General features: G+C 49.5%; 1 protein-coding gene across 2 annotated transcripts in view; it reads left to right on the forward strand.

The window, feature by feature from the left end:
• Window positions 1-12,889, forward strand: part of ADAM33 (ADAM metallopeptidase domain 33) — a 69,818-nt gene that overhangs the window by 8,995 nt on the left and 47,934 nt on the right. For both annotated transcript variants that reach the window (XM_066631675.1, XM_066631676.1), the window contains exon 3: window positions 10,727-10,803. In XM_066631675.1, the coding sequence (XP_066487772.1) occupies window positions 10,727-10,803 (77 nt within the window). The remainder of the gene's footprint in view (window positions 1-10,726; window positions 10,804-12,889) is intronic.

Here is a 12,889-nt window from a genome sequence, read left to right on the forward strand (position 1 = left end):
CAGCCCCTCCACTTTGGAGCCATTCCCACATATGCCTCTGTTTTGCTCCCCCTGCCTGGAAGGGCTTGGGGGGGGGGCCAGGCTGCCTGCATTCTGGGGTAAGGCCCCTGCAAAACTTAGTGCTTTGCACCCCCTCTAGCAATGCCACTGAGATGACACATGATGGATCTCAAAGTGTGTTTTCCTTTTTTGAAGGAACAGAATTGAACAAATATCAGTTGAGAAAGAGGTTTGTTTATTAGGAGCTGTAAGCATGAAATGGGGGGGGGGAGAATGAGGTTTGACGAGCGGCAAAAGATTAGAGCAACAGATTGTTCACCATGTAAAGAGAGAGAGAGAGATTTGCTTAGTAGCAAAAGGCCTGTAATTATGACACATACGGTCTGTATTTCTGTGTAGTGTTGTGTAATAGAGCACTGCCTTGTCCCCGTTACTATCGCTCAGCCTGGCCTACTACATAAGGAGGTAATTAGGAAAAATAGGGACAGTGACACTGTGTATGCCAGGGGTGTCACACTGGTTTCATACAGTGCGCCGAATAGCATTCCTGGTGTCTGCAGAGGGCTGGAAGTGACATCATTAAGGAGATGATGGCCAGAAATCAGCACTTTGTTCTCAAGCAGGAACTCATTAGCTGCAAATGAGAGAATAGAGAAGAGCAAATCTTGGTCTTATGTTCAGTCTATGGGAGACCCCAATTATCACACAGGCTTCCCTTTCAGCAGCGCCATTAAGAACATAAGAACAGCCCCACTGGATCAGGCCATAGGCCCATCTAGTCCAGCTTCCTGTATCTCACAGCAGCCCACCAAATGCCTCAGGGAAACCATTTCTTCCAAGATGTCACTTCGCAGCTCAGCAGCTGAGAGGTGCTCTGTGAGAAGTGCCTTGGCAGAAGTGGCACTGCTGAAAGGGCAGCCCGCATGATAATTGGGCTTTCCCAAGGCCTTGGCAGCATCTCTTTCTCTCTCCCCTCTTGGTCTTCCCCCTTCCCCCATAGCCTTCTGAGGCCTTTCAGTCTCTCCTTCCAGTGGCACTGCTGAAAGGGCAGCCCTGGGAGAGCCCAATAATCACGTAGGTTAGATAAAGGACTTCCAAGGGGTGTATCCAGCCCGTAGGCCATATGTTTGAAACCCTGGCGTATGCTGCTTTGAGCACTTTTAAAATAAGAATGGGATAAACACAAAGTAGATAGGCAAAGAGTGTCCCCAAGGGCACCATGTAATTTTCCATAGAAATGAATGACACCCTTTCATAGGGGGAGATAAGTACACCATTGGAGCTTTCCCTGCTTTAGTTGGCCCCAACCAGTGGGAATCTGACCTGCTCCCATCCATAGTCACCCTCCCTCCCATCCATAGCGTTCCAAGCTGTGTTCTGTTTCTTGGCTTAAGCTTGTGAGTATTAACGCCTGATTTGCTTTTTTGGGGTTGTAGTTACCTTCTCAGGACCTTCATGGGAAGGAGTTAAATCTTAGAGCCAGAACTAAGGGGATGCAGCACTGGAAGGCAGGAGGATTTGGGTGTATGTGTGGGTCTCTAGTGCACACGACCTGTTGTGATCACCCAGTAAGTGGGAAGCCCTCTGCTCTGGACCAGCACATGGCCTAGATGGTTTTAGATAAAAGGCACACGGGGTGGTGAGCATTATTTTGTACCCTGCCTGCAGGGTGTCTCTCTGGTTGTCCTCAGAGGCGATAGCCAGGCTAGTCAGCCTGAACTCAGGCTTCCATCTGTCTTCTGCTGACCTGGTCCTTCTGTCAGTGCAGCTGGTCATAGATAGACACCCACCTACCGCATTCTGTCTAATGGACCGTTTTAGTCTCTGGTTATATCCTTTTGCTTGGTGATGCACCCAGCGCATTTACGGTGTTTATTGTATTGCATTGCTCTGTCCACCATGGATTTCAGGAGCGAGAGCCTGAAGGGGAGGCGGCTCCATTTCTCCTTCTATATTTAGGTCCCAGAGCACTTGTGACAGGGAATGCAGAGCAGCGCCAGAGTTTATTTTTACTTACCCGCCTCCCGCCCCGTATTCCGGTGCCCAGCATTCCTTGGAAGGGCAACCGAGAGGGTGTAATTTCAGGGAGGGAACCAGGCTCCTCATCTGCCTGTTAGTTGCATAGCCTCTCTGACCTTCCCTGCTGGTGCAAAAAGGCAGCCTGGGAAACCCTCCAGCTCCCAGGGGAATGGCAAGGAAAGAGGGCCAAAAATGTTAGTTCATTTCCAGAAATCTGATGAGGAAGCCCCTGATTCTCAACCTCAGTCTGGCTGCGGGAGCGGGGTTGGTGCTGGATAAATAGGTATGAAAGTTATGGAGGCAGTTGGGCCCTCTGAACTGACTGACGGTCTCCAAGGTCTCCGGTACAGAGAGGTCTTTTCCAGCCCTGTTGCCTGAGATCCTTTTAATCTAAGATGCCAGGAACAGACCCTGTGGGCACTGCCACAGAGTGATGGCCCTGTCTGTTAGGCATGGGCCCTGCAGAGTATGGCCCCAGCACCCTCCAGGGAAGTGTGCATGGATGCCATGAATGTTGGCTGTCGCCAAGTGTGCAAGGTGGACTGGGCAACAACTGGCTTACAATCCCCGGAAGACACTCTGTCAAGCAGTTTCCCAGTTTATCAAGTCTGGGTCAGCCCCCTAGCAAGCTGCTTCCCCTAACAGAGGCCCCTCCCCCCACATACGCGTGAAGCATGGCATACAGGGAAGTGGCATCTGAAATAAAACAGCAGCACCTCATAGCAACCACAAATGACAAAACAATCATTTTCCTTTCCTGCTGGAGCTTTCTGTGTCTTAGCTTGTGGGCTGTTCTTAAGCTTGGTCTACATTCAGTGGCATAGCTAGAGGGGGTGCAGGGAGTTTTGCAGGGAGGAGGTGTATGCCTCTGTTTTGCACCCACCACCTGGAATGTCTCCAAGGGGGAGGGGCTGCTTGCATGCTGTGGTGAGGCTCCCTGCAAAACTTAGTGCTTTGCACCCCCTCCAGCTACGCCACTGAATGCATTGTCTTGCTTTTTCCATCAGAAGGGATTCAAAGTGTGTTTGCTGTTTTCTTGGAGCACTTAAGATGAGAAAAGCTCAGGGGCTGAGTGCTTGTGTACATCGCACAAAGCGTTGGTATCTAGTTGTCACCTGTGTTACAGCAAGGGTGTTTGAGTGGCTCAAGGCATTCTGGAGAGCACTTTGGGGGCATGGAGGGAGAAGCTAAAAGCAGGGCCTGACCCCCAAGACTGTTCATGCCAGGGTACCCTTGTGTAAACCGGTACTTGTGTGGGCAGCTGCTGGGACTGGCACGAAAAAAATGCTGTTGGTCTCATGGAAATTGTTACTAGAGCAAAACGGGCTTGAGAAACCTGCTGAGTGGGTTGCTCTGATGTGTCTGAATTTTGCATACGATTCCACCAACATTGAATCATGGGAGAACCTGGTAATTTTTTGGCTTTCTGAACACTTGTTAGCCTATTACCTCGAAGTGAGTTCTCTGTTTCTAAGCCTGGAATGTGCTTCTGCTAAGAAAAGGATAATAGTCCTTCCCTTGTTCCTTTGCTTTGAGTTGGGAGGGTGCAAGGGGTGCCTTTGCCACTGCCTTCGAGGATGTCAAGAATAATTAAAAGCATGTGCATGTTCCTTGGATACAAAGCAACATGTAGCAACAGGAGCTCCAGTGCAATGGTCGGAACAAGGCTTCCAATTTCCTGTATAGATTAACAGATGTCTGGTCTCCACTCCAGAGGCTGGAGGCCTGAAAATAGTTAAGCTGTGCAGTCTTCCTCAGTCCTGCTCAGGAGTTTCAGTAGAGTCACTAGGGAGGTGCAGGCCACACTGGGTGATGCACACAAGGGGGGGGTGACACCACAACTGGCCAAAATTTTTTAAATCTTGGTATTTTAGAATAATACCATTATGTTATATATCATTCAATGCGTAATTTCATGCAGAATGCAGTGGAACAAACCACATTGAAATATCTCCATTTTATCAAACAATATAGCCAAAAAACCAGCAGGGTGTGGGTGATGGAGCTTCACCACGCCTATCGCTCAGGGCATTGCCCCACCCACTGCATGGCAGGAGGTCCATCAAGAAGGTGGTATGCTGGTTTCCAACACTGGGTGACATAAACCCTAGTGATACCACTGAGGAGCACAGAACCCTCTTCTGCTGAAGACAGGAAGAGTTGGTTGCTCGTTAACTGGATTCACTATGGGAGCATGTACGCATCTATCCACAAAGTGGCACACGTGTGTGTAGCTGGTGGGCTTGCTTCTAGATGTCTGTGTGTTATGTCAGCAACCTAAAGGCACCAGAGGTGGTGTTTAACCCTCAGTTTGGTAGTCAATCTGAAACTTTCAGCTCTGCTTCCTCCCCACCTCTCCTTCTGATGCTCCAGCACAGGGGTGTCCAAAGTTTTTGGCAGGAGGGCCACGTCATCTCTCTGACACTATGTCGGGGGCCAGGGGGAAAAAGAGGATTAATTTACATTTACAATCTGAATAAATTTACATGTGTTTACATAAGTGAATATATTAAAGATGAACTTATATGAATGAATGAAGGTCTCGCAATAGCTCAAGGCCTATACAAGGCCTTGCACAAAGCAAGACTGGCCTTTTCTTTGCTGCCGCTACTGCATCACAGACGTGAAACAGCAAGCAGTGGAGGGAGCCCTCATCCCACAGCTCACGCGAGCATTCAAACAGTCGCCCTCACACTGAGAGCAGTTGCGTCAGGGCAATGCGGGCTCCAACAAATCTCCGGAGGGCCAGAGGCTCATTGGAGACTGGAGGTTCCCTGAGGGCTGCATTGAGAGGCCTCGAGGGCCGCAAGTGGCCCCAGGGCCGGGGTTTGGGCACCCCTGCTCCAGCAGTTTATGAGAGCTGCTTTGTCCTGTAACAACTGAGTAGGGTCAAAGGGTTTCTGGATTGTAAGATCTGCAGAGAAGACCAAACCAAAGACCAGAACCACTTTTGTGCAGGCCCAGGAGAAAAAAGGAGACCACATCTCTGTGAAGACCAAAACTGAAACCTTTTGGTTCCTTAGAAATCCTGCACAAACACAAACATAACAAGATTTGGGTTGCATCCTTCCTGGCCTCCTGGAAATTAGATTCAAACCACAACCAGCCTTCTTTGCTTGCTCTGTCGTAGTTAAAAAAAAGAAAAGACCGGAAATTCAATAATTACCCCCTCCCATCTATGTGGGACAGTTTAGAGAGGCCACTCAAGGGACAGTTACCTGCTAATCCCTCGGTGATGTTCAGCAGAAGCAACACAGTGGCTGAACCTGCAAAATACTGAAGCTGAAGGCACAGGAGTCCTGACAAGCCTCAACTGTGCTGTGCTGCACCAGAGAACTGGGGCCGCAGCTGTGTTTTCCCCAGTTTTGTGGTCATTTTTTAGTAATGAAATCCAAGAGGATGACACAGGAAATCGGCGACCCTGCAGTGCTGTCATTTCCATATGGCTGCTGCAGCAGAGGAGTGTGAGTGAGGTGCCCTGGTTGAAATCTCCTGCCGCTGGTGGTCCCCTCCAAGAGCCGTGTCCCACAGCAGAGGTCGGAGAGCCAGGCCTGGGATGGTGATGGTTGAAAGAAAAAGAAGCTGGGGCCGAGTCTGATGTAATGTTTGTTTACCAGCTGCCTTGAGAACTTTTAAAGTCAAATGCTGGGGTCAAAATACCCCAAATAAATGCTGGTCCCAAGAATGGCAACTCCAGAGAAGAGGGTTAGTGTGGCAGCTGCTGTGGAAGGAACCTGGAGAAAGGACATGCAACCTGCTTGCAGAGCAGAAGTCTGGCTTGCTAAAAATAATCCTGCTCCGTGCTCTGTCGGGGAGAGCAATTCTCTCCCCCGTATTTCTAACAGGTCTCATTATTTCTGCTTCACCTTGGCAGGCTGAAGAGACCAGTTGCCCATTCTTTGGGCCCGAGTCAAGCGCTGCTGCAGAGTCGGGGAGGGTGGTGGGTGGAGATGGTGCCTTGTACTCAGAGTGGCTGGGGGGAGAGCCCTGTTGGTGGAGAAAGGCGCTGTATTGTGACCGGTGCTTACTTACCCCTGGCTGTTAGGCAAAGGGGCTGGTGATTTGTTCGCAATTTGAATGCGCAGCTTTAGTGATCCCATAAGGCTCTGTGACTCAGGCTTGGAGGTGTGGTGGGATTTTGCAAGACCGCTGCTCGGGGTCCAAGCTTGCTGTTTTGCAGGAAGCTGTGTAGCTCGCACAAGTACAGTTGCGCCCCGGGTCTGTGCCATGCACTGCACATTTCCTCAGAACGGATTGTGCAGCCTGGGCCTGTTGTTATTCCCTGTCTGCGCATCAGGAATCGGAGAAAAGGGCCAAGCGAGAGATGATATTAGAGATCCATGTTTGGCTTGCTAAACCTTTTCTTCTTCTTTAAGCAGTTGCAGGAAGTGGTGGGCGGTCCAGGTTGCCTTTTCCGTAAGGCAAAATGTTTGACCTGAACCTGTAGTTTTTCCCTTATGGGGCCAATAGCAGCTTTGGCAGTGGGGATTTGCATCCACAAAACAGTACTGATAGGGCAATGCCTAACCTCCCCCCTGCATGCTGTGGTCTTCATTTAAATTAACACCTGTGCGGGCGCACATGCAGCTGCTTTTGGGGAAAAAAAAATAAAGAGGTAAGGAGATCACAGATCTCCAACATCTCATTGAACCTGGCCCTTTGATGAAGAAAGTTACTTTATTTCCAAACGAGTGGTCACCCTTCTTTTTTGGTCCTGCTCCTTCTATCTCCCCCGCCCCCCATTGATGAATAGTGAAAATAACAGTGAAAGCAACAAACCCTCCATCTTCTGCAGCAGCCAAAGGCGCAGGCATTAAACAGGTGGAAGCTTTTCCTGGCCTGGAGAAAAACGTGTAGCGGAGAGGGGAGGTGTTACTTTTGAAAGGTCTGCGTGTCAGATGCCAGTGACTATGGTTGCCAACTGACCAGAGAAAATCTAGCCTGCTTGGTTTTATTTGCTTAGAGCCTGTTGCCAGAAGAGCAAGGGGCCAAAGCCATTTCCTGACCTCAGCCATGTTTTGGCTCTATGCCTTAGCTTTGGGTCAGTTTGGCGACAACACCTTCCAGGCAGGGCTCTTTTTTGCTCCATTTTGCACCCCCCCCCCCCGCCTGGAATGACTCTGAAGAGGAGGGGCTGCTTGCATGCCGCAGTGAGGCTCTCTGCAAAACTTAGCACTTTGCACACCCCCTGCCACTGGAGAGAAGCACCTTGTGCAGAAACTAAGGTTCATTGTTTCAAGCATGTTTGCCTCTGGGACCTGTTTTTCATAGCGGTGGGAAAAAATTATCATTCCCCAATGGTCTGTCCAGTACATGTCTCTGTGTGTGCACCACCAGGATTCTGGGAAATCTCTAGAGTAGTGCAAGTGAGTGAATGAGGGGGTGGGGGGAGAGAGAGCAGCAAATGAACACATGCCCCTCTCTTGCATCCGACCCCAGCTAGGAGTTTGGCTCCAGTGCTGGGCCTTGGCAGTGTTTGCTGGTTGATTTCAGGACTGGATTCCTCAAGCTGAGGGGCTTGGATGAATGAGGGGTGATTCCCCCCCCCCATTGTTTTGCTTTGGTGACAGCTGAAGGGGGCTGGATGGTGATGTGAGTGGAATCTCTATCCACTGGGAATGGGCTGGGCTCTTGCGACCCAATGGCCTTGAGGCACAAATCCCACTGTTGGGGAGGGGAGGAAGAAGGGCCTTTTTTCCTGCCCCAGGAATATAGGAGCAGAGCCGTAGTAAGGGAGGCAGTGATGAGAACAAGATGGTACAGGCTCCCATGGGTGAGGTGGAGGCCAATGTTGTGTCAAGAACGGGGTGACGAGAGCTGTTTCAGCTTTTGCGAAGAGTGTCATTTTCTGGGAAGGCTTTCTGACACACATCTGGTTCCCATGAAGTTTCCCACAGGGTCAAGGTAGTGTATGTGCGCGTGTGATTCCAGCCGCAGCAAAATAGGTCGTGTTTCTTGGGTTGTTTAATGCCTTTTTGTTTGGCTGAAGATGGCTACGATGTTGGTCATGTTAGTTGGCAACCTTCAGTCTCGAAAGACTATGGTATCGCGCTCTGAAAGGTGGTTCTGGAACAGCGTCTAGTGTGGCTGTTCTATGGTATGACTATGGCTGTTCTATGGTATGACTAGACTATGGTATGGTAAGACTATGGTATCGCGCTCTGAAAGGTGGTTCTGGAACAGCGTCTAGTGTGGCTGAAAAGGCCGATTCGGGAGTGACAATCCCTTCCACACTGGGAGCAAGTGCAGTTTGTCCCTGGCCTGTCTCCCTGGCTATGGGCCTTCCTTCTTTGCCTCTTAGCCTCAGACTGTTGGCCAAGTGTCTCTTCAAAATGTTGAATGTTGGATGTTGGTCAACAACCAAGCCAATGTGGAGGTCCTCCAGGGAGAAGACAGGGGTTCAAGCCCCTCCTCTGCAGCGCAGCCATTGTGTGGCTTCCTGCTAATCTTCATTCTATGGTCTCAATGGCCAGTCTGAAAAAGGGAGAAAGTAATGATTTCCTTCAGTGTGGCGGTGGTTGAGAGGGCAACATATAAAAAAGAGTCTAAAGTCTGCTCAATATGGGCAAGATGGAAATAGCAGCTGCAGTATTGTCTGGTGTGACATCTCTTTCAAAATATTGTATTCTAAAATCAAGTTCACACATACAGTAATTTCACCTAAAGAAAAGGTGCCCTAATGCCGGGTGTTTCATCTTGCGTGTACATGTATCTTGACTTCTGAGTCTAAATTGCATCTAGGAACTCTGGGCATTTGGTGGGCCACTGTGAGATACAGGAAGTTGGACTAGATGGGCCTTTGGCCTGATCCAGCAGGGTTCTTCTTTGTTCTTATGTTCTTGCTTCTCTTTCTCTGGGCGTGGAACTCTGTGATGTAGCAAAGGGTATTGTTATGGACTAACACAGGGGTGCCCAAACCCCGGCCCGGGGGCCACTTGCGGCCCTCGATGCCTCTCAATGTGCCCCTCAGGGAGCCCCCAGTCTTCAATGAGCCTATGGCCCTCCGGAGATTTGTTGAAGCCCACACTGGCCCAACGCAACTTCTCTCAGCGTGAGGGCGACTGTTTGACCTCTCGTGTGAGCTGTGGGATGAGAGCTCCCTCCACTGCTTGCTCTTTCACATCTGTGATGCAGCAGTGGCAGCAAAGGAAAGGCCAGCCTTGCTTTGTGCAAGGCCTTTTATAGGCATTAAGCTATTGCAAGACCCTCATTCATTCATATAAGTTCATCTTTAATATATTCATTTATGTAAACTTATGCAAATTTATTCAAATTTTAAATGTAAATTAATTCTTTTTTCCCCCTGGCCCCCGACACAGTGTCAGAGAGCTGATGTGGCCCTCCTGCCAAAAACTTTGGACACCCCTGGACTAACAGGTTAATTGTGGCAGAATCCCATCCTTAATCTGTTAGCCTGAAAGGTGCTCCAAGACTTCTTTGAGTGACAGCTGCTTTCCTGGGCTCTGTAGGGTACTTAAAGCAATCTAGGTTTCTTTGCTGCAAATGCATTTCCTTGCATGTATTGTACATGTGAAATATTTTGTACATAACATTTTAAAAACTCTAGTGCCATTTCCCCTCACGATTTGTTCTTGGGGTTTAAGCTGAGGAAGGGTATCTACCCCATAAAGAAGGGTATGTACAATATGCCCGCAGGATCCGTAGGTGTGGCACCCATGGATTTGATTCATTGCTGATGCCAGCGGATACCGGAAGTTCAAATTCAAATCCTGTTTAAAAAAAAGATCTCCTCTATGCTGGCAATGGCTCTATTTCTTATTTTCTTCTGGTCTAGATGTGGAGGTGTGCTTCTTAAATAGGTGTCTGGACTCAGTGCTGGGTTGGCAGGAGGAAAATAAATGCAAACTCAATCCAGACAAGTTGGAGATACTGATTTGGGAGGCAGACCCACTGGGCCTGGGGGCAGGTGGCCTGCCTATCCTGATCCTGCCACTGCTGCTGTGTGGCTCAGATTCCTACCTGATCAGTAAAGCAAGGTTTCAAGACAGCTGGGGAGCTGTCCAGCTTGAAAGTGACATGGAACGAAACACTGACTCCGAGGAGGTGTTACATCAGCAACTTCCAGGCGCCGAGTGGACAGTTTTATAGCTCCTACTGCAGCCTCCCCAAGTGGGGCACCTTTCTGATTGGTGGTCTTGTGGGGGGGGGAGGCGGGCTCTTAGTTGTTTGCTTACTCCAGATCCCAAAGCATGCCTGATCCAGAGCAGGTGTTGGTTCTCCCAAAAAGGGCCAGAGATTGGATGGGCTGTAATTCATGGTGGAGCACCTCCTCAGCATTCAGAAGGTCCAGGGTTCAGACTAGATGTCTCCAAGGAGGGCTGGGAAAGAGCCACAGCCAGTCAGAGTAGATGGTACTGAGCTAGAAGGACTAACAGACTGACTTCGAATGTTCTTGTATGTTGGGAGGTCTCCTGCTGCCAGAGGCACTGTTGCTCTGCTTGCATTGCACTGATTGCTGCTAGCATTGCACCCGGGATAATTTGGAAGTTCTGTGACTGGGAGGCTTGGGGCCAGTCAGGGTGCCAGTGTGTCACCCAAGCGTGGTACCTTTCTAGTTAACGGTCTTGTGGGTTCTGAGGTCCCCGTCAGAGACTCCATCCTTTGCCTAGGCAGGCAGAATTCCTGTAGGCTTGCATTCAAGTGTGCCCAGTTGTGAACTAACCTTCTCGTCTCCTCTTTTTCACAGTCTGCATTACCTTCCCACGGAGAAGTGGCAGTGACCGTTGAAGGCAGGGAGCTTTCTTTGGTGCTAGAAAAAAACCAGTAAGTATATATCAAGATCATGAACCTGAAAAGGGTTCAAAATTCTGCAGGCAGAAAAGCTGAATTCTGCAATTTGCTTATATTATGTGCAGATTAAGAAAATGAGCATATTTTGCATGGATAATTCTACTTTTGCAAGCCACAGAAAGGGACTGAGCAGGGCACGACTGCCTTGCCCTCTGGGGCGGGGGGGGGGTCAAAACTTGGAGGAGTGTACCTCTAGATAATCATGCTATAAACATTTTCTAGAAGCCCCCTTCCCTCTTCAAACTCCTCTCATTAGGCAAAATCAGGACAGTGATTTGTGGCAAGAATCAACCAGTCAGGACTGTCCCTGTGAAATAACTTCAGATGCTTCAAGAATTGTCCTTAACATCTGAACTGAAATCTCCCTCTATATATTGAGGGTCTTTGGCCCCACCTCCCTGAGCCACCACATCTAGCCCTGCCCCCATTATTTTATGCACCTTGCTATTTGCATCAAACTCCATCAAATGGTGCAGCTTCCAGGTTCTCGTAAAAAGCAAAACCAAAGTAGATCCCACAAAGTTGTAGTCTCTCCACACAGTCAGACACCTGATAATGCATGGCATTGTTGCTCGTCTGATCTCGGAAGCTAAGCAGGGTCAGGCCTGGTTAGTACTTGGATGGGAGACTGCCTGGGAATACCGGTTGCTATAGGCTTATACCATAGTCGTTTGAGACTGAAGGTTGCCAACCAGCCATTGTTGCTGGAGCAAAGTAGCAATAGAAAAGAGTGATGGAGCCATATTTTTTTTTAAAGTGGAGCAAGTTCAATGAAATAACCATGAGGCTTGATTTTTGGGGGCCCTGCTTGGTTCTTCTGCACTTGAGGGGAAATGAGTGGTAACATGAGCTGTCTGGGCAGCCGGCAACTCCATGCCAGCCTCCTTGTCTCTTGCTCAGTTTGGTGTGTATATCTGGCTCGCTTCTTATCCCTGCCCTTCCTTTTGCTACTCTGGCCATTGCACTGTAACTAGAACTAGGCTACCTTCCAAATCTTCTTCTCAGATAAACACTCCTCATTCAAAGTTCGTTCCAAAGATCTCTCTCCCTCTCTCTGCAGTCTAAACAAGGGTGGTTTTTGTACCGCCTGCATTCCCACCTCCCACTGTTTGGCCACGTGACGTGGCTGTTTGGACTCTTGGATTGCAACACTCTGCAGTCCGGTTCCTTGGTGACCAGAACTGGGTTGGTTTGAAGGAAGGGTGTAAATAGGAGTTGCTGCAAACCTTGTAAAAATGGACCACAGGGAACTGCAGTGTGGATCAAAACAAACGTTGCTTCACACCCAGGAACTTTCCCAACAACAGCTGACCTCAAAGGCCTGCCGTCCTTGGTTTCAGTTCTCTCTGGTGATCCCTGAATTGCTTCCGCACCCATGTGGGGACTGGTCTGGTTCCTGTTGTCTTCATAAAGTGGTTGGTGGGAATTGTTAGCCTGGGTGGCTATGAGGCGAGAGAGCAAGGGCCATCCAGGGTTCACTCCAGCGGTTGGGCTAGGAAGAAGGTTCCACGACTGTCCTACATGGGGAGGAGTGACGGGGCTTGTACGAGTGGAGCTAGACAGGGAGCTAGACAGAGCTAGACAAGTGGAGCTAGTGTGCATACCGAAAGGATTCCTCAGTATTGTCTGCCTCACCACAGTGGACCCTGTTCCCAATTGCTTGTTGCTTGGTTATCAGAGGTTTGTGGCTCCTGAACATGGATGTTCAGCTCTTGGCTATAACAGCTGAAAGCCACTGATGGCGAAAGAGGGGAGTGAACATGGCAGAGCCCCTGGACTTTCAGAGCAGCATTTGTGTGCTCAGCCAGGAGTGCAGGAAGCTCACAAAAGGGGCACCTTTGGAAAAGTGGACACAGGATTACTGTTTTGCTACCTCCAGGGTGCAGCCAGTGGAACAGACTATCAGTGATGCACGAGAGGTGAGCAGGAGGCAGAATTATTGGCATACCAGGGCTGCAGGGCACACATGTTCCCTGGATGTCCCCCTTTGGTGGTCTCCTGTAGCTTTCTGAAATGTGGCATCAATGATGAAAGCAGAGCTTGACATCTTAAGGGGGGA

Source organism: Tiliqua scincoides, chromosome 6 (genome assembly GCF_035046505.1).
Source record: "Tiliqua scincoides isolate rTilSci1 chromosome 6, rTilSci1.hap2, whole genome shotgun sequence".
NCBI classification, from domain to species: Eukaryota; Metazoa; Chordata; class Lepidosauria; order Squamata; family Scincidae; genus Tiliqua; species Tiliqua scincoides.